This window comes from Nothobranchius furzeri, chromosome 9 (assembly GCF_043380555.1).
Source record: "Nothobranchius furzeri strain GRZ-AD chromosome 9, NfurGRZ-RIMD1, whole genome shotgun sequence".
NCBI lineage: Eukaryota > Metazoa > Chordata > Actinopteri > Cyprinodontiformes > Nothobranchiidae > Nothobranchius > Nothobranchius furzeri.
Window position 1 is genome coordinate 70,915,000 of NC_091749.1, and position 22,461 is coordinate 70,937,460.

Genomic DNA, 22,461 nt, shown 5'->3' on the forward strand with positions numbered 1-22,461 from the left:
TAGTACTGCAATAAAAAAAAAGTGCTGCAATAATATCGCACACCGCAATATTAAGCCACCCTGAATCACCACAGGTGGAATTCCTCAACCGCGACAGCCCTATCATGCAGCCGCCTCCAACCCCTTTTGTGTGATGTGCTGCTGACGATGCAAACTTTAATCACGAAGCTGCTTCCTCTAACCTGCCCGGTGATGGCTCTCAGCTCCACGGCTATAATTTCCTTCCAGGGGTTCAGGGAGAGAGGCGGGTGTGCCGTGACTGAAGGGTGGGGCCGTTGAGTCTGCATGGAAGGTGTCCCATCTTTGAAGCAGAAATGTCAAAATGACATGCTTGACCTCAGCATTTGGCAGAGTTTAAGGGTGTTAAAGTGTCTTACTCATTCATTGTGAGTTGATTTGCAGGCAGAAAGTTTCTGATTTATTTCATGGACATTTGTCATTGCTTGCATGAGTTTGTAATGTAGATATGATGCTTTTTGAGTCTCTGGTTGGCCAATCACTGATTTAACCAAACATCGTGCCTATTATGAGTTATTGACTTGTCAGTCGTTTTTCTGTGGAAGAACCGCCCTGGGGCTCCTGTTTCAGGGCGTAGTGGAAACACGATAATGAGCCTTTTTAATATTCATAATATGCAAACATGTAGCGTCCGATCGGCCATCAGTAGCGCAACTCTTCCACTGCCTTTGTTTGCTCTATGGTAATAAATAAAACGTTGATGTGTTATAGCACACGCCTGCATGTGTTCCAGCGTGTTGTGGAGTAGCTAATAGTTAGCTCCTACTAACTGAGAGCTCTCGCCTTCCTGTGAGCGGTCCCAAGCCAACGTGGGAGGGGCCATGAATACTAAATTTCCCTGTGACCTAGAAGAGACTTAGACTTTTTCTGACCCCATCCTTTTCCTTTCTATTTCCTTTCTGTAGCTAATGTTGGAGAAAACCTTTAGCAGGCATAAGCAACTCACAGTGATCAATCGCATTTCCAAAAGAACAATTTTCTCAGTGAACAAGAACGTTGAAAACATCCACGAGATAGATGGTGTGTGTTTGTGTTAACGGGTTGTTGTGATGAAAAGATTTACAGTGTGTGACCTCTGGAACGGCTTTGGATGCCTTATCAAAGGCACTAAACCGCACTAAAACTAAGACCCGGTTATCTCTTGGCAGTGCCCGTTGCTCACAACATGGGTGCTTTCCATTTGCTCGCTCTGACATATTTTGATCCTTTTTTCAGATTTATGACCACGAAAGAAATGACTAAAAGAAAATTACAGAAAAGGAGTGATAGATTCCCTTGTCATGGCTTTTAGTGTGAAGGTGTTGTGTGAGAAATGGTTCCCAAATCCTTTTTCCCCTCCGTAAACGGGACTGTTTCACGTCAGTTTCGCTACACCATGTGATTATCTGAGATCTCTATTTCATGTGTGAAAACCGATCCTCTTTGAAGCTTCACTCAGAGGCAGCGTGTCGCTTCACTACCTCACATCAACACCTTCTATCTTGGCTCTGTCTCGGAGCATCGTGTTTTACTGCTACACACGGCTGTTAAATGTTGCTGGAAGGTAAGAAGCACGCCAGGATAAAGAAGTCAATGTGAAGCCTGGAGCCAGGTCTAAACCGCTCCTTGATGTTTACTGGTGGTCCACTTTTTTCTGCTCAAGCGTCACCACCACATTCACCACACTCGCAGGTTAGAAACGGCACAAGATACCAAAAGTTGAGCTGTTCAACCCTTTTAAATTTCCTCTGGTGTATCTCAGTTTACTCTTGGAGAATGTGGAGGGGGTAATTTCCTCTCTTGAGGTCATCTGTGAGTAATGCTAAACCTATAAGCTAATTAGCAGCTGTAAAACCAATAAAACGTTTCTGTGTCCACTGGAACTTTTGATATTTCCCATGGTATACAGCTGTCTGCTCCATTAATCATTCATAAACTCAAGATACTGGCTGCACTCCATGCAAACTATCAAATTCATTTTGTTTGTCAGGTGCAAAAGATTTTATAGAACAACGAACAAATGCACCACGACAGGTTCGGTGTATCTAAGTATGCCTAGGAGGTTCGATGGTTCCAGCGCGTCATTTACACTTTTGCATTTTACAGTATCGGTAATGCTCTTGAGTTTGTTCCTCGCTGGGCGACCACTGTTGGTGGCAAATGTTTAACAGCATTTGCAAACACATCTGGAATTCTTCCTTATTTAAAATCTTTGGGGTGAACTGGCGACCAAATAAGCGCCTCGTGATTTTTATCTTGAGAGGCGCTATAGAAATGATACTTTCTTCTTCTTCTTCTTCGAATTCCAATTCATTTGCCTTTACAGTTGCCAAAGTCAGGCATGTGTAATGCGAGGCCCGGGGGCCATTTTTGACCCCAGTTGCAACAGTAGAATTTTGCCTGATGTACGAAGACCTATAGAGCTCCGGGAGTTGACGTCACGTTTCCCGGCATGCAACAGTTCAAATCGAAACGGCGCCATATTGGCAGGCAGAAGCCGGCAGCTGGACTATTTGTTATTGTCAGAAAACTCAATCAAACGGGAAATATGGTAGATTCCTGTTGTGCCCCAGGATGCAGAACAGACGCGGACGACATAAGGAATGAGTCATCTACAGGATTCCCCAAGATCCGGAGCGCCGCAAATGTTGGATCATTGTAATAAAATGCGCTAGTGACCGGGCGAAAATGAAGCTGTGGGATCCCGAGAGTAAAGGTTTTCGCTTATGCAGCGACCGCTTCATATCAGGTACTTAAACCAACGTTTCCTCAACTGTGTGTGGTATTTATTTTAAATGCTTTTATTATGATTCTTAGTGGGCTTCCTAAACTTATTTTGGCGTGGCTTTTTCTGTCTTATTACTCATAGCAACAAGTAAACATCACGTAAAACGTTGCCTCGTGAGTTCTGCGTGCTGCTGTTTCCGTGTTTCATGGTGACAGCATTTAACCGGCTAAGCTGTATTTCATTTTTAAGCAATGGTTGATCAATTGTCAGATCACACATAAAAAGCACTTTGGATTGCAATTATCTGTCTCACCGAGACTACTTACGTGTAAATCTGTTATTTGTCCGTCCATCCATCCATTTTCATCCGCGTATCCGGAGTCGGGTTGCGGGGGCAGTAGCATGACTTCCCTCTCCCCAGCCGCCGGAGCCAGCTCCTCCGGGTAAATCCCAAGGGGTTCCCTGGTCAGGTCCGGTGTTGTGCCGGTAAGAAGCCCGCTCTGACAGCTTCTGGCGTCGGAGCGGGCAGTAGAGGAGAGTCCCAGACCTTCTCCCCAGCTCCTCCGGCCGGGGGAATCCCAAGGGGTTTCCCCGGCCAGGTCCGGTGTTGTGCCGGTAAGAAGTCCGCTCCGACAGCTTCTGGCATTTTTAAAAAGTATCCCAGGGACACGGTAAGGGTCGGAGATGTTTAGTCTATTTAATTTCTGACTATATAAAACGATTTCTTCTGTTTTAAAGTGTGAAGTAAACTCCGAAGTAAAATCCAAGCGGATCCCATTCATGTTCATGGTTACATCCGTGTTTGTTTACCTTTTTTGCATGCCAAAATGGCGTCCACTAACTGAGAATCACGTGGGGTCCGGAGCTCTATTCTGTTTATTTTTTCTGCTTTTTTGTTTAGCTCTTACTAACATGAAGCCTTTTTATGTTCACGTTTAATTAATTTCAGATGCTTTTATCCTAAATAACTCACCTAACATGCATGTTTTTGGTATTTCTGTTAGCAGTACTAATACACAATCAAATAACATTTGTGTTTATTTTAAATATAAAAGACGTTTTTTAGGTCAAGGCGTGAAATTTGAACCTGATGAATTCGGCCCTCATCTAGAGAAGTTTGGACATCTCTGTTTGAAGCCATGTAGTTTGTTTGTGATTATCTCACAATACCTATGTTACCCAGACAAATATTAGCCTTAGAATTAGCACATTTTCTTGTAATTTCATGTCTGTAACTGGTCTCCAACTGTCAGAACCCAGTGAGCGGCTGGCTTTAAGCGTGTAAATGTAATTCTGTGACTCCGTAGTTCCTTGTTTTAAAGCCACACGCCCTTTATGTCTGAATGTAAGTGATCTCAGCCGTCTTCTATTTGTCCGTCTCACAGGGACGCATCTGCAGAGGCATCGCTGCTCAGTGCCGTCGGTGTCACTCTGCTTGTTTGGCCCCTTCTATCTGATCATGTGCATGCACCTCCCACCCCCACTCTCAGGCCCGTGAACACCAGTCCTGAGGGTGTTTTCTTACACCGGTAAAGGACGGAGCAGGAGGCACCCGGCCACAGTCCTAATGAGATTTTTCCTGGGTTTTGATGGAGTGCCAATGGAGCTGCCATTGCTCCCGAGGCCTGCCTCCACTGGGCCCTGGCGCGCGATCAGGGCGAGCTGTCGTCAGCCGCATAAATTGTCAGCCTGTGTGGAGGGGTCATGGAGTCAGACAGTGTAGAGACCGAGGGACCTTGTGGGACTTTCCCACAATCGCACACAAGCACTTTCACTTTAATGTACCCCTTTGCTCCAGTGATGGTCTTGGCCCAGCGGCTCCATGTGTGCAATAGCAGAGTAAGAATGATGCTGCAGGCGGTGTTCTGTCCTAAACTACTGATGTAATTTCAATAAGAAAGTAGAAAATGTTTCAGTAATGATGATTTTAAAATGTGAATATGTATCTCTAACTGTGTGGATGTGGAGAACATGTGAACTATTTGCAGATTTTTCCATTTTATCTCCTCTTTTTTCACTCTGAGCCTAAACGCTAAAATCAAGATGGATTTAAGGACAGAACGTGTTCCTGCAGGGTTCATGAAAAACCTTGCTTGTTGTTCATAAGCTTTGAAATCTGATGGTCCGAGATGTCCACCTTTAGCACCTTCAGTTTGGAGTTTAAATTCAGTGGAATGAGGATTCTTAGACGAGTTACGCCTCGTTCCCTCCAAATGCGTTACGCATGTGGTCCGGTTTTCATGCGACTTCTGCAAAGACCAGCAATCATTGAATCAATTCTGAGAATTCACACCCGAATCCGGATGCGGCACTCTGGAAGGTTTCTACATGGAGTCTGATTTTTCATGAGCCAGACAGGAAGTTAGATGTGTGTCTCTGCAAAGTACAACCGGCTTATTTCAGAATAAATCTCATGTTGGATTATTTTTTGCCAGCTTTAGTTTCATTATTAATGATGGGGATGTCAGTTGACAGTGTATTTAATTCAGTTCAATTCAAAAATACTTTATTAATCCCAGAGGGAAATTGATTGCTGTAGTAACTCAGAATAATAATAATAATCGAGTCATCAAAGAGTTGTTGTATATTACAATGGCTGTTGGCAGGAAGGATCTCCAGTAGCGGTCAGTGTTGCAGCCAAACTGAAGAAGCCTCTGACTGAAGACACTCTTCCGTTGTCGGACAGTCTTGTGAAGAGAATGCTCAGGGTTGTCCATCATTTTCTTGATTCTCTGGAGAATCCCTCTTTGCATTATCTCCTCCAGCGGTTCCGAAACTGCCGAAACTCTGAAACTCCTTGAAAGGGCTTGGAGTTTCTCCATCTTGTTGGCCAGTGATCTCACATTGCCCATTATGATCGATGGAAGAGATGGTTTGAATTTCCTCTTTCATTTGGAATTTGTGGCTTCAGTTGAAGTATTATTTCAGCCTTTCCAATGTTAATCAGCTGCTCCCGATTGTAAACCAGCTTGTTGCCATGGTTACGCATCATAACAAACGCTCAAAAAGTGAAAAAAGCTAAAAGATAGCAGTAAAAATCCTCCAAGCTTCACAGCACCAGAAACAGAAAAGTAAAGTGTCCAAAAAATACAGTTTTTCTTCAGAAACTAGAAGAAAAAATGTCCAAGAAAAGGCAAAACTTACATACAGTCAACAGAGCTACTCCAACATGCAGCCACCCAGAGCAGCGCAGTCCCGGGTGGTATGGTAGTTCAAATTCTTTTCACACGTATATTCATAAACGTATCGTGCCAAATTTCTACTCATCTGGTGCTCTTGTGGGAGCGGATTTCTGGACATGTCCAGCATTCGAACCACAGTCGGTGTGGATGACAGTTTGGAAGCCATACGAAAACAAGTCTGCATCTGTTCAGCATGAAAGATAAAACACAAATAACACCCGCTCAATCATTTTATAAACGGCTTATTCAGTCATGGGAAGCTAATGTCCAACTGCAGTAGTCATCAGGCGAGAGGTGGGGGACACCCTGGACTGGTCTCCAGTCCAAAAGAGGGACGTACGGAGACAACCAGTCACACACACCTAGGGATCATTTAGAGCCACCATTTACCCTAACATGCTGTTTTTGGCCCTTGTATGGGAGAAACATGCCAACGTCGCACAGAAGGACCACAGCTGGGATTTGAACCTGCAACCTTCTTGCTGTGAGGCAAAACCTAAACATAATTTAAACTCTGACAAGGCTGTTGTCTTTTTCACGCTATCTGATAAAACCGGTGCATTAAAAAGGATCGTTGTACTCATTTTTAAGAGTTTGTTATCGTTGTGGACTTGGTGATGAATGACCCATCTGCAGCACAGAGCGGGATGAAGTGGGAGCCATTCCTAAAAGGATAACCTCGCCTTCTGCTCCAGTTAAGTAAATTTTACTGTGCTCATCTGTCTTGAACGTTTCCATTTTTTCTAAAGTGGACCATCAGTGGCCAAAACAAACAGACCTCTAAGCAACACGGATCTTATGTAGTAATGGTGCCGGCACACTGTGTTCTGAGTAGAAGTCTCAGCAATAAATCACTTTCTTTGAAGGGAATTGAACAACTTTAACACACACGGGGGTCATTTCTTAAAGGCCCGAAGAAGCACTAAAAGACCTGGCTGCTATTGAAAGTGGAATGCTTCATGCTCTGGTTTCCACGCAACATTAAACGTCATGTCTGGGAAATTGTTTTAGTTTGGTCTCAAGTGGAGTAGAAACCGGTCTGTTAGTGGGCTGAACCCCTCCGACCGGAGCGGCTCCACGGTGCCTTTCTTTGAAAAACAGGCTTAACCCTCTGGAGGCAGGCGTTGCAGATTTCCAACAGTTAAAACCTACCTACCTGGTTACTCCACGTACATATTTCATGAGCATTTTTTAACTCAGAAGTACCCCTGAAGGACTTAGCTGTTCGTCCTTTCATCCAAACTTATTTAGAGCCTGAGAGGGTTAAACGAGCAGAAGGATTATAAACTAACAGAGTGGGTCAGAGCTCACCGTTCTCGTGTAAACTACGGCATATGGTAGTTTATCGCTTCTCAGTTTGATTGTTGTGAGCTGTGTTGGAGGCCCCATGGTGATGTGGAAGTTTCTGATCCTTGAATTTTACATGCCTTCTACATTGCTTGATCTAAAACTAACAGGATCTCTCTGAAATCACTGCCTTGCTTTCTTACGCTGCTTCATCCATATTAAATGGGCATATTTGTTGTTTGATCATGTTGACATTATCCTAAAGCAGAGAGATCGTAGAGAAGTCTAGGGAACATCATGGGAGAGACAAATCAGTTAAAGGTACAATAAGTAAGAATTTTACAGTGAAATAATCTAGGGCTGCTCAATTAATCGAATTTTAATCACGATTACGATCTGAGTTTTGAACGATTATAAAAAACAAAACAAGCCGATTATTTGCTCCTCCCGCTTGCGCTGCCCTGAGTTGCAAATGAAGCGCTCCTCCACAGTGTTGCCAATTTAGCGACTTTGACGCTATTTCTAGCAGCTTTTCAGACCCCCTTCTTGACTTTTTAATCCTAAAAGTACCTAGCGAATATCTCAGAAACATCTCTGGTAACCCTTAGCTACTTTCTGGATAACTGTCGTCGACATTTCCTGCAGGTTAGCTAAACACTCCGCCTGTGCTCCGGACCATTCTGCACAACATTAGGAAAGGGAATGATGTAGTGATGTGTCGGTCGCTACAGAAAGAGCTCTCAGAGCCGGCTCCCTGTTGGATTAACCAGAGTGAGTGACACACACACCGCACCTGCGGACTCCTGAGCCACTAAAAACAGCTAAATGTGCGCGTGCAGCGCGCTAAACACACGTGCAGCTTGCCCCTGATTGCTGTGAAACCGGGTTGGGTGGTGGGGGGTGCAGCTGTGGTTGGGACAATTATTACATTAACTGATGGGCTTGTAAATACATAGTTTATAAATAAGGTAGAAATAAGTTCCTCACGCTGATAACTAACCTCTCTGAGGACACTGTGCTAGTGCACTCTCCTACAGCACCTTGACACGACTCAATAAATGTTATGCAACATTTTGTGAACATCAATTTATTTGCATGTATTTGTTATAAATGCCACTGTATAATTCTTGCTGTCAGTATTTGCAAGATATTGGTATTTGGGTCTGTACTGGTTAGACTTAAATGAGTTAAACCAAGGTCTATAGCCCTTGGGTCATAAACTATGAGATATAAGTATATTGGTCTTTTTATACTGGGAATCAGGAGTTATTATAGTGATCATCTTGTTTCTTATTTTTGTCCTGATTGTGCCCTGAGCAGTTTTATGACTGAATAAAAACAAATAAAATCAACATAAATTGGAAAATCGTCCTAAATAATCGTGATCTCAGTTTCAGTCACCATAATCGTGATTATTATTTTTGCCATAATCGAGCAGCCCTAAAATAATCACAAAACAGTCTAATACCTCAATCATGCTAAGCTAAGCTAAAGCTAACAGAGTTAAAAGAATGATTGGGCTGATTACAGATTTATTTTTCCCACTAATCCAACTCTGGGCAATATGGTAACACTAAATTTTACCTGGGGGTGGAATTTTCCTTTAACTTGCACTACTTTTCAGTTGTAATGGTCAGACTCTGTCTGGCATGGAGGTTTGTGCATTTAGCATGCATTGCGGTGTTTGTAGTTAAATGGGACGACACAGAAAAGCATCGAGTGTTTTTTGTTAACACTAACCAAAGGATATCCCAGAGTAACCTCAGCTTACCAAAGAGCATCTCTCATTCATCAAAACGGACAACAACCAATTAGTACATTCCTCTAAGTGACTTTATCAAAAGACCTGAAACATGCTCTTGAGTTTGCGTGCATGCGGGTGAATACATTCCATAATGATCCTTCTGTTTCGTCCTGCCGTTTATGGCAGGAAGTCGGGGTGACCCGTCTGGTCACAGACGTTAAGCTGTGTCAGACTCGCATTAAAAGCTCAACGGCAGTGTCACAAAGCCATGCCGGTAACTACGTTCACACCATAAACAAACACAAATTCATCCTGGGTCCTGCTTACCGAATCGGTCGTGTGGTTTTTATTCTCACACTGAGGCCACCCACTGCGCTACACCATGACCAGGATTAGATTTGGGAGGGTAGGATGCAAGCATCTGACCTTCTGCTTCTCTGGATTATTCAGAAATGTCCTCTGTAACAAATAAAGCACTCACTGAAACGGATGAAGCTTTGTTGAGACCATTTTTCAGCGCATGCCCCAAGGCAGGTAGTCGTTGGGTTCCTGAAATACCGGGGAACGTTTATGGAACACATTTATAACCCAGCAGCCTTTAGATCATTGATACACTTGCTTTGTACATTGATATCCTCGGACACAGTTTATGCATCTGGTTATTGCCTACTGGGGTAATCATCACCAGTAATCGGGTTAATATTCTAACATCCTGATAAATAGGTCGGCTGCACAAAGCGGTCAATAATTTGCCCTTTTTATCAGTTTTTGATAAAAAACACTGCCTAATGATTTCAGTTCACCTGCTGCCAAACGTTTCATCAAGCCAGAAAAATAAAGGTGAAAAAAATCAAAGATCTTCAAAGTCTTATCAGTTTGGCTTCTGTGGTACAAAAATGGACTTTGATTTACTGGATAACTTTTAAAATAACTGCACTAGACATTTACTTTCTGCAGGTGTGTGTGTGTGTGTGTGTGTGAGAGAGAGAGAGAGAGAGAGAGAGAGAGAGAGAGAGAGAGAGAGAGAGAGAGAGAGAGAGAGAGAGAGAGAGAGAGAGAGAGAGAGAGAGAGAGAGAGAGAGAGAGAGAGAGAGAGAGAGAGAGAGAGAGAGAGAGAGAGAGAGAGAGAGAGAGAGAGAGAGAGAGAGAGAGAGAGAGAGAGAGAGAGAGAGAGAGAGAGAGAGAGAGAGAGAGAGAGAGAGAGAGAGAGAGAGAGAGAGAGAGAGAGAGAGAGAGAGAGAGAGAGAGAGAGAGAGAGAGAGAGAGAGAGAGAGAGAGAGAGAGAGAGAGAGAGAGAGAGAGAGAGAGAGAGAGAGAGAGAGAGAGAGAGAGAGAGAGAGAGAGAGAGAGAGAGAGAGAAAATGCTTGACGATGCATACACGTTTGCGCCTTTGTCAGAATGTGAGTAATGGTTTTCCAGCCAGATGACCGTGACTCTGCACGGATACCTGAGATTTCCCACAGCTAAACCAGAGGATCACATGTCCCTAAAGTCCTTATGGCATTCTCCAAGTGACCGAGCCGCCCGGGTGGAAAGATCCCAGGATAAAACGAGTCCACCAGTGCATCCGTGTGACGCTCGTCTGCCACTGAAATAGCTCGACGGCCGGTTCTCCGAGCCCATCACATAACCGTCGGCAGTGATTTAAATGGCCGTTTCACAAACTAAAATCTAACTGCCACTCAGTTTGTTTCAGTCCTGCAATTACTATCCTCTTAAACGTTCCACCGCTGTTTAAGTCCAGCACACAGTTGTCAAACTTTGTTCATAAATAGGCACGTAAACGCTGTAATTTCACTGCTGGCGTGTCGCTCGCTGCTGGAAGGCAGTGCTGTGGATGTGGACAGTGAATGATTTTTATTTTTTTTTATGTGACGAAAATATAAAGACAATGTGTTTTATATGAAAACTGAAATGGGAATGAAAAAATGAATAAACTTTTCTTGTCATTGTGCAGGACTCCATGGTGGATACGTGTGCGGAGGGACTCCGTCATGAACATTACCGCCTAGAAGGTAAGGCGTCCGCCTTCAGCTGACTCGCTTTGACCCGTTTTTAATTCAATTCAATTCAAGTTTATTTATATAGCGCCAAATCACGACAAGAGTCGTCTCAAGGCACTTCACATAATAAACATTCCAATTCACAGTTCATTAAGCCAATCAGAAATAATGTTTCCTATATAAGGAATCCAGCAAATTGCATCAAGTCACTGACTAGTGTCAGTGACTATACAGCAATCCTCATACTAAGCAAGCATGCAGCGACAGTGGAGAGGAAAACTCCCTTTTAACAGGAAGAAACCTCCAGAGAATCCCGGCTCAGTATAAGCAGCCATCCTCCACGACTCACTGGGGATGGAGAAGACAGAGCAGACACACACACGCACGCACACACACACACACACACACACACACACACACACACACACACACACACACACACACACACACACACACACACACACACACACACGCACGCACGCACGCACGCACACACACACACACACACGCACACTCACAAAGACTAGTAATGTGTCTATAGTTATATTGTGATGTCTTAGTAAATATTCTATTTGGTGAGAGATAAACTTTATTGTATTTATCCTAGTGGATCTATAATTAAACGGATAAACTAGTTTTAGCACATCCAACGTCAAGGAAAGCAAAAAGTTATTATCAGGAGAGGGAGAATGTTTTAGTGGTTAGCAGCAGTGTGCTAGTCGATGGCCCCCTCCATGAGACCACCACAGCTCAGCAGAACATCGTTGTAGCTTCTTCTGGGGAGAAAAACACTTAGAGAGAAAATAAAGTTAACAGCTGAAATTGCAGAAAATAATACAGTTAAAGAGCAGATAGTAGAAGAAAGCAACTAAATTCCAGGGTGTCCTTTTCCTGGTTGGGTTAACTGCTGATGAGGTCCTCTCCTTACCTCCCCTCCCACTCTCATCTCAACCACCTCTTATCCGCCCTTCCCCAGCGGCGCTCTGCAAAGTGCTTCCATCCCTCCATATTTTTTCCCTGATGTGATGTGATCCTGGATTAAGAGCTCTGGGAGGAAAAAGTCTCTCCCTCCCATTTAAAGGCAATGCTGGACGTGAGGTGAAGACGGATAACGGCGAGTCCAACCGTCTCAGAATTTGTGAAATGAAGCCAAAACAAAGTCACTTTTCTCTCGGTTTCACTTCTCTTGATCGTGGCAGAAAGAGGAAAGATAACGAGTCTGACGGATGGCGTTTGAAGTGATTTGTAGTCATCGGGCTGAACTGGAGTCTGGGCCAAACCTGTCCTCCCCCGAAGACAGATGTTGCTAATTAGAGTCCCCTGCTTCGTTAATTTACTGTGATTAACCGGCGACGTACAAGATAACCTGCTTTAATAAAAGGTTTGATAGTTTTACGTGTGAATATTCCTGACCTGGCCTTCGTGGTCGGCAGAGTCTATCCCACCAGATTTACAGCTGACCGGACCTGGCTGTTTATTTAGCAAAGTTCATCTCGTCATTGGCTAACAAGCTTTTCTGTGTTTAACCATTGAATTAATCAGAGAAAGTCGAGCACTTCTTTCTGCATCAGAGCAGCCGTGAAGAACACCCCCCCCCCCCCCCCCTGCATGAACTGCTTATAGCTGGGTGATCTTACAAAGTGAAATGAGGTAAAAACGAGGAAAAAAGAAACCGAGAACAGGTGCAAGAGGACACCCGAAGCACATGAAAGGCTTCTTTCTTCTATGGTTTAAGGAAGCACGTCCAGAGAAAGTTTTGTGGGGATTAAAAGAGAACGAGTGTGAAAAACTGCAAAAGAAGGAAGACGAGTTCAGTGATAGAGTCTGAGGTAGGGCTGCTCGATTATGGCAAAAACAATAATCACGATTATGGTGACTGAAATTGAGATCACGATTATTTAGGACGATTTTTCAATTTATGTTGATTTTATTTGTTTTTATTCAGTCATAAAACTGCTCAGGGCACAATCAGGACGAAAATAAGAAACAAGATGATTCCCAGTATAAAAAGACCAATATACTTATAGCTCATAGTCTATGACCCAAGGGCTGTAGACCTTGGTTTAACTCATTTAAGTCTAACCAGTACAGACCCAAATACCAATATCTTGCAAATACTGACAGCAAGAATTATACAGTGGCATTTATAACAAATACATGCAAATAAATTGATGTTCACAAAATGTTGCATAATACGTATTTAGTCGTGTCAAGGTGCTGTAGGAGAGTGCACTAGCACCGTATCCTCAGAGATTAGTTATTATTTATCAGCGTGAGGAACTTATTTCTACCTTATTTATAAACTATTTATTTACAAGTCCACAAGTTAATGTAATAATTGTCCCAACCACAGCTGCACCCCCACCCCCAACCCGGTCTCACAGCAATCGGGGCAAGCTGCACGTGTGTTAAGCGCGCCGCACACGCACATTTAGCCGTTTTTATTGGCTCAGGAGTCCGCAGGTGCGGTGTGTGTGTCACTCACTCTGGTTGCTCCAACAAGGAGCCGGCTCCGAGAGCTGTTTCTTTAGCGACTGACACATCACAACATCATTCCCTTTCCTAATGTTGTGAAGAACGGTCCGGAGCACAGGCGGAGTGTTTAGCTAACCTGCAGGAAACGTCGACGATAGTTATCCAGAAAGTAGCTAAGGGCTACCAGAGATGTTTCTGAGGTGTTCACTAGATACTTTTAAGTTAAAAAGTCAAGAAGGGGGTCTGAAAAGCTGCTAGAAATAGCGTCAAAGTCGCTAAGTTGGCAACACTGTGGGAGGAGCGCTTCATTTGCAACTCGGGGCAGCGCAGGCGGGAGGAGCAAATAATCGGCTTGTTTTGTTTTTTATAATCGTTCAAAACTCAGATCGTAATCGTGATTAAAATTCGATTAATTGAGCAGCCCTAGTCTGAGGGATACTTTAAATCAGTTCTATTTACGTCCCTTAAAAAAGCCGGCACAGCCTTTTATGATGCTTTTAAAAAAAAGAAGCTTCTGACCAGGAAAAGGATCCTCTCTCTCACCTTATTACACATTAATTATGTCAAACATGCAGCTCTGGAGACAAAATGTTGTCATTTAAAAGCCTCGGTGTTTATAAAAGAGTGGAAGGGTGGCAGACGGGGTCTGCGCTGGCGTAGCGCCTCTCCGAGACAGAGGGCTGTCGTTCACCGGAGCCACGTGTCTCTCCAACCACCACCAACAAGCTAGGAGGATGAAGTGCCCAAGCATCAACGAATAACATGGACAGAGCCCGGATTTGTACTGGCAACCCGTGATTACCGAGCCAGCTCCCTACCTCTGAACCACCATTGCTGGTTGTGGGCGACGGTGGCACAGGAGTTAAGTGCTCACCCCTTAATCGGAAGGTTGCAGGTTCGAGCCCCACTCAGTCTGTTGCTGTGTCCTTGGGCAAGACACTGAACCCCCCTTGCCTGCTGGTGGTGGTCGGCGGGACCGGTGGCGCCTGTGCTCGGCAGCCTCGCCTCTGTCATTGCGCACCAGGGCAGCTGTGGCTACATTGTAGCTCATCCCCACCAGCGTGTGAATGTGTGTGTGAATGGGTGAATGACTGATTGTGTTGTAAAGCGCCTTGGGGGGTTCCAGGACACTAGAAGGCGCTATATCAAATACAGGCCATTTACCATTTCCAGCTCACGGTGTTTGGGGTGTTGAGATGATCCCTGGAAATTAAATGAAACATAATAATAGTTCATGAAGTCACCTTTTCAGGTCAAAATAATAATAATAATAATCATCATCATCATAAATGGATACGAGGCTGTTTGTTTTTATCTCATTTATTTAGCTTTTAACAGGATTGTTATTGTTTATCCTGCAGCTGCAATTTTACGAGTCAGATTAGAAGTTTGTGAACCGCTGATCTACAGTATAGAGCTACTACTAGGACCTGCAGAGAGAAGGTTGCTGGTTTGAATCCCAGCTTCAGCCCTTCTGTGTGGAGTTAGCATGTTCTCCCCGTGCACGCACGGGTTTTCTGAAGATACTCTGGTTTCCTCCCAAAAGCATGCATGTGAGTTGTTTGTCTGTGTGATGGAGCAAAGACCTGTCCGGTGTGTCCCCCAGCACTCCCACCCGCCCGATGACTGCTGGAGTTTGACACCAGCTCTCTGTGACCCTACCGAGGATGAAGTGGTTAAGATAATGACCTATAGGGCGTGTTTTATTTGTTGTCCCTTTGCAAAATGACACAGACCGTTTCAAATCTGCACAGAAACTTTGTTCACCATAAACACCAAATAATACGTTTCCCTTTAGGTTGTTTTTGCTCTCCAGTAGTTAGCAGAAATAGCAGAAACAAATCAATATTTTAGGTCATAATAGTGATTTTACTGTAAAAGCATGAAAGATGTGTTAGTTAGTTAGTTTAGGAGGCAGAATAGATTCTCTGTTCAGGAGTAAAATCCTCCGGTTCTGGTGACTTCTGCAGCACTTTGCTTCCTGTGTTCAGCTACGGGTAATACAGGATCCCAGCTAAGCCAGTGGTGGTTCCTCGTAGCGTTTAGCGGTTCTCCCAACCTTCTTGTGTTTCTGTGCGTGTAAAAAACAGTCATGCACATGCATAGCAGGCCTGTTGGACCGGGCCTTGTGTGGAGGAGGCCGCCAGCCCCGGCTGCAGCCACCTTGCCCCTTGGTTCTGAAGCCAATCCCCTGGCTGCAGCTTCAGTCATTCAGGGGTGGTAGCAGATTACTGTTACTCATCCTGGAATTTCATTAGCTCCCAGATAAGTATCTCACTGCCGGACTGAGCCTGCCACCGAACAGATTTGCCCCACATACAATGTTCCCTTTGAGCACCTCGGATGATCAAACAGCAGGACCTCTCTCTAAAAAGTTAGGGAATGCTTCCCGGGTTGATGCCTTTCATTTCTGGCATCCCCCCCCCCCCCCCCCCCATCCTGGGATGAGACAGGTCCACTTTGATCTGCGTTGGATCAGGAGGAGAGAAACAGGGCTGTTGTGTCTGCTCTGCTGGCGAGGAAACAAACAGTGTATCAGATTTGACTCGGCTTAATTAATTAGTGATTCTGTTTCACAGCCGGTCTGATCCTCTTCCAAAAGGTTTGAGAATGAAACTTCAAAGTGCTGCAGGAGGGGAGCGGAGAGGGTGGAGACCGGGGTGCGGTCAATGTGGTTGTTTACTGTGTGTGTGTGTGTGTGTGTGTGTGTGTGTGTGTGTGTGTGTGTGTGTGTGTGTGTGTGTGTGTGTGTGTGTGTGTGTGTGTGTGTGTGTGTGTGTGTGTGTGTGTGTGTGTGTGTGTGTGTGTGTGTGTGTGTGTGTGTGTGTGTGTGTGTGTGTGTAGGGGGTAAGTGATGGACAATAAAAGACCAACAGAATCCTCTCAGTGAGTCGGGTTCACGGTAACATGGAGGCTTGTGTGCGTTTTCCCGTCTCACGTGTCAAATAAATGCTGGATTCCAAAGTGGAAAAGGATCCAGAAGCGTTGGACCTGGGCTCAAATCCAACCCAGGAACAGGACCGCTGTTGTGCTATCGCTGTCCACCAGAGTGGGAACCGGTGGACTTTTCAGGGATGTGAAAATGCACCATTTAAACTGTACCCTCAACGTCTGAGGCTAAAAACATGCTTTAGGGCTGCGTCGTGTGTCAAAAAACATCACAAAATCAGGATTACCCAAAAATCTGGCAATTAAGACATCAGTCGGCTTTAGGAGTTTAATATGAATTTATCAAATTTTAATGTTACTTGTTTAGCTATTATTAATATTATTATTATTATTATTATTTACACTATGAACCTCCTTGTAGACTGTCGTCATAGATAACCTTAAAGTATCCGGATGGAGCATTAAGGTTTGTGAGAGGGTGCTGGCTGCAGAACTACAAAGGCGGAGCTGCACCAGAGTCAGCCCCGCCCATTCACCCAAACTCAGCCTGGCCCACTGACTTCTTCTGTTTTTGTTTTTCAACTTTATCGCAAACTAACCTGACCCACATGAATTACGGCTGTTACTAGTTTACAATTGTTAATGCTATGATCTATGCGCCAATTAAGCAAGATATATATAACTTGCTACATGACAAAGCCTGAATAAATCCCGAAACGAAAAGGTTTCTTTTAGCAAATATCTGCCCATAGCCGCTCGAACAAAACAGATATGCATGTCAATAGTTCTGGTAGTCCAGTGGCACGATCGTCTGACTTAAGTTTTGCTTTCCCCTCAGCTGATGCTGGTTCGATTCTCGGTGGGGTCGGCAGCAATCTATTTAGCCAGCTGAAACATTTAATTTGTTTATATTTTAGTTGTAATGTTTATCTTCTGCAAAATATTTATGTCTCTAAAAGTTCTTTGAATTTGGTCGTTCCTAAACAGCGTTTTAGTTGAAACTCTGCTCACAAATGGACTCACACTGGCATAAACAAATAAAAAAAAAACCACATTAGTCATTATATTTTAAACGGTATACCAGTAAATAGTTGTAAACATAGTACTGGCTAGTGTAGCTAGAAATGAAGAAAAAGGGTTTCAAACTACCCGATACTTCGGCCACTGGGAGGCGAACCTGCGCGAAACTGCATGTCAGTCTGACTCCACAACCACTTTATCACTACAGCTGATAAAAAGCATGTGGCGTTACATGTAATTGTGCCATCCATAGGGCTGGGCGATATGGCAAAAATAGAATATCACGATTTTTCCAATATTTTATCACGATTTCGATTTTATCACGATTTTTTTATCCATGAATAGCATAACTTCAATTGCGTATTAAAGAAGAGAAACATTGAATAAATAAACATTTATTCATATTAGGGATAATCAACACAGTGCTAACACTCTTATATTTTAAACTCACACCAGAGATGATAAAAGCCCTGAGAGAAACAATTACAAAAATCAGTTTTTCTCGTTTTTCAAGTAACTTAACATAAATTAAAATCGTAAACATATTTAAAGTGCAAACATGTCAATTGCAAACGTATTGTGCAAACATGAACTTGTTCAAAATACTATGTAGCTCCCAGTTGCTCATGTAGTGGATAGTTAAGCTCAAATACGGCTCTGATGTGCGGCTGGACCAGAGATCGCTTGTGGTAGCAAAAAACTGCACATTCTGAATATTTTCTGCAACAAGTCTCTAAATAAAGTAAAATTTCCAGTGCAGATTGGAGACAACCCATAGAAGCACTGATCTGATCTCATTTCAGAGAAAAATAGAACAGGTTAGATGCATCTAATAAATAAAATTACTAACAAACTCAGGAATCTTTCTTTGCTTCCCTGTTCTGGTGCTGAAAACATCACTAATGCGGATGAAAGGAGATACACAGATGAATTATTTGGAGATTTATTATTTGGAAACTACATTTACTGCAGCTGGCAGAGGCAGAGATTGTTTCTATTGATACACGGATTTACAGAATCATTTTAAATTGTAATAGGGGAAGAATGCAGGAGGGAGCGGTAAAATACAGGGGGTCTCCAGCAAAAACAAGAAACTACGAGTCTGATGAAACCCGCTGGTTTTCCATCAGGCAGTCACGGGGCAGCTCCAACGACCCAGTGGCTGTGCTCAGTCCGGCTCGGCAGAGGGTGGACGAGTCGAGGCGACGTCGTGCTCTGCTTAAGAAGCGGTGTTATTTTCCTGCTTCAGAAGAAGCGTCCAACGTGTTTTTACGCTTTCTCCGAGACATGTCACGTCGCTAAGTTGTTAGCGCCGCGCGCTAAGGAAACCCTGCATTCCTCTTCGGAACGAAAACCTCGTTGTCGCTCTCAGCCGCGGCCGAAGCCATGTTTGTTCACACACAGGTGAAAACAAGCGGGGCACTAATATATTACTATGACTCACTCTGATTGGTTAAGGGTTAAACAAAGGCGTGTCATTCGCCTGTGGTAAGTTCCCTTTTCATTCAGAGGCAGAAATTCAACAGCAGAGCTGTGAATCGTGATAAAACGGTCTCTCAAAAATGACAGACCGTCAGATGTGTAGATCGTAAAACGGTCTAAAATCGTCATATCGCCCAGCCCTAGCCATCCAGTGTGTTTTTGTAGATGGGATGTATGATTTTTCCGCCGGTGTCTCTGTAGAAGTCATTTCAGAAATAATTTGTCAGAAAAATCACAGAATATCCAGATTTGAGAACCAAGATCAGACCCGCTTCGGGGGAGGAGACCAACTTGAAGCTGAGATGGGAGGAAAATGCATGAATGAGGCCAAAAATGGCGTTGGCGTGTTTCTTATGAGGAAATGACAATATAACACGATAAAAAGTTCCAAAAGTTAGATTTTTAATTATATGGAACCTTTACAAAAACTGTTCAATTAACTTCTCAACTCCGTCCTCCATCTTGCATTTTAGATGATATTAGCTATAACACCCTCTTTGGTTCCAGAATGCTATCAAGTCTGACAACTGGAAGGAATCGGACTGACTCTGATGGAATGGGCGGGGCTGACTCTGGAATGGGCGGGGCTGACTCTGGTGCAGCTCCGCCTTCTGGTGCAGCTCCGCCTTTGTGGTTCTGCAGTGAGCACCACTTGAGATTTGTACCTTCATCAGAAAGAAACCTGCCATCTCCAGTTCTATACATGTCTGCTGCCCTCTAGTGGATGATCAAAACATTCTTTATTCCTTCTGTACTGCTATATAATTACTTAAAGGTATAGCAATCAATGTTTTTCTTCCGGGTGGATCACGTCAACTATTGGTCTGCAAAAATGTCAATTTCTGGTGAAGCCAATCCTGGGTTAGTTTTCACTTCCTGCGCATGTGAACTCTGTGCACCCTGGCACTCTCATGGAAGTCAGGTAGAGGCTAACGCGGTCCAGTCCGCTCCCCACAGACGCCGCTGTTGCCGGTTTTCTGTTGGAGAGGTAAGCTAACGTTCTGCATGCTAGTTTTAGAGCCTCTTGTCGCACATTACGGCGGCAGTTACTTGTAAACAGGCGCTGGGAGAGTGTTGCGCAACGTGGAGAGGGCGGTTCTTCCCTGAAATTCAGAAACATCGATTGCTTTACCTTTAATAAACTAAAGCAGATCTATATTATTACTTCAAATTTCAGGCTTTAAGAGTTGAGTGTGCCCAAAATGGGCTCCGTAAAGACTTAATCAGTCAAATTTCGACCTTGATTCTGGTCTAACATCTTCCTCTTGACATCTTTCCAACTGAAAAAGTGTCAGACACACAACCTGTCTAAGTTTATAGGGCACATTTATCAGCTTTAGCAGCCTCTCAGGTGCTCATACATCAAGCTTGTGCTCACCTCACAGTTCTTAATACTTCAGACAGCTTTTTGAAAACTTTGGTAACTTAACAGAGTCGGTGTCTGTTGTAACTGTAGCTCAGACGACGCTGATAAATAAATATAGGCACTGATTCAGCATCATAGTACACAGTCATGATTTGCAGCAGCTGTAATTTGAACAACAATATTACAAAGCCGTGTCGTCTTTAAACACCATGCAGCAGTTGTTAATAATTTTAGTTCAAATGTGCAAATAAAATCGCAGGAACTAAAATAATTAGAGCTCACAGTTCATGAAAAGCAGAGTGAAAAGAGGCGTCCGGATCTACGGATTTTTCTGATTACATGTAAAACTGTTACTTCACTGGCTTTGTTGTGTTTCTCATGTCTATAATGAAGCACAGAGTGGTGAGTCCAACAAATCCCCGCTAAAATGGACGCCATCTTCACTTCAGCTAAAGTGGTTTTGTCAGTGATTTAAATTTGGAATAATCCAAGTCTTGCCTCGGCTTTCCACCAGATGTGCAAGCGCCGCACAACCTCTGCGACGTACAATACGCCGCTACTAGCTGCTGTTATAGTTGATGTGTTTGTTTCCACCAGGCGTGCCTATCGGACGCATAACTGCCCTTCCAGAACACATCTAGCTCAGCAGGTCGGATCGACCTGACAGGAAATCAAATACAAGAACAGTGCAAAGCATTCAACACATTTCGAAATCAAAGATGTGTGCAGAATTTTCTGCATACCATAATCTGTTTGGTGGAGATCAAACGAACACATGCCTTTAGGTACACTCTGCCTTCTGTCTGCTTGCTTGTTATCGTGTGAAGTGTTGACCAGGCGGTGCACACTCCTCATGTCATGATCTTCCGGACTTTAGATCTGGTTGTAAAGATGGTGAGCGGTGCAGCTCTGGGCCCGGGATGCGGGAGCTTCTACTGAAGTGTTTGAAGCACGTTTTAGTTTTGTTACTTTAAAGAAGCTTGTTTTTGTGTATTTGAGACTGATTCAACCTGACCTGTACCCCATCTTGGATCCGTTTCCTCTGACGTCTAACACGAAGGACGTTTTTGAACTGTCAGCTGCCTTTGAGCATAATCAGGAATGCTGTAAATAACTACGAGTTCACTGAGCATAATGACCTCTAGTTTACGTTATTTCATATTTAACTACACGAAGAGCATCAAAGCATCATAATTCTGCTTGTGGAACACTTCACATCAAACATAAATACCCTACAGAATGGGGAGCTCTTTTTGTGCCGCAGCTTCATTGCAGCTGCCAGACTTGGAAGTGTGAGCTCACAGAAAAGACTAAAAAGCAATGACATGTCCTCAGGTTAAGACAGCACCCAGCTTTTCTGTCCTCAGGCCATCCCTTTTATCTTTGTGTGTGTGTGTGTGTGTGTGTGTGCAGTGGCTTTACCCCCGGAGAAGACAGACAGCTGCTGTGTGGAGGAGAAGATGCAGGAGAGGGACAGCCAATCACCCCCAGGGCCACAGAAGCAGCTCCAGTTTGAAGTGAGTGTCGCTACAAAGCGGGACATTTGCCTGGATAAAACTGGAGCGATGGCCAGACGAGCACAGAAAAACACACTTGCATGTTCGCCGTGTGACACTTGAGTTGATGTTTCAGGAGCTGGAGTGTGCCGTCTCTGTGGAGGAGGACAACCGACAGGAGTGGACCTTCACCCTCTACGACTTTGACAACAATGGCAAAGTTACACGAGAGGTAAAAAAAAAATCGGTCTCACGTCAGCTGCAGCTGTCGGCTAACCTGTGGACAAAACTCATTTCAGCCGCTTGTATCCGCGATCTCGTTCTTTCGGTCACTACCCAAAGCTCATGACCATAGGTGAGGGTAGGAACGTAGATCGACCGGTAAATCGAGAGCTTTGCCTTCTGACTCAGCTCTCTCTTCACCACGACAGACCGGTACAACGCCCGCATCACTGCAGACGCAGCACCAATCCACCTATCGATCTCACGCTCCATCTTTCCCTCACTCGTGAACAAGACTCAGAGATACGTCCAGTGATCCCTCCTTTATCGCGGTAGATGCGTTCCAGACCTGGCCGCGATAGGTGAAAATCCGCCAAGTAGGGACACCATATTTACAATATTTATTTAACAGGTACGTATTCAGTATTCAGACTTTTAAAACCCTCCCTTTACATAGTACTGTATTTTTACTTGGTTTTTTTTATAGTTTTATTGCAAAAAGTGCATTTTATGATGAAATTGATGAAAAAAAAAACAGGAATTTCTTGATATTTCGCATAGAAAAATAC

The 22,461-nt window shown here is 43.9% G+C and overlaps 1 protein-coding gene across 2 annotated transcripts in view; it reads left to right on the forward strand.

Moving 5' to 3' along the window:
- nkd1 (NKD inhibitor of WNT signaling pathway 1) overlaps positions 1–22,461 on the forward strand; it is a 50,931-nt gene that overhangs the window by 19,661 nt on the left and 8,809 nt on the right. For both annotated transcript variants that reach the window (XM_054731929.2, XM_054731930.2), the window contains exons 4-6: positions 10,897–10,954; positions 21,588–21,691; positions 21,807–21,902. In XM_054731929.2, the coding sequence (XP_054587904.1) occupies positions 10,897–10,954; positions 21,588–21,691; positions 21,807–21,902 (258 nt within the window). The remainder of the gene's footprint in view (positions 1–10,896; positions 10,955–21,587; positions 21,692–21,806; positions 21,903–22,461) is intronic.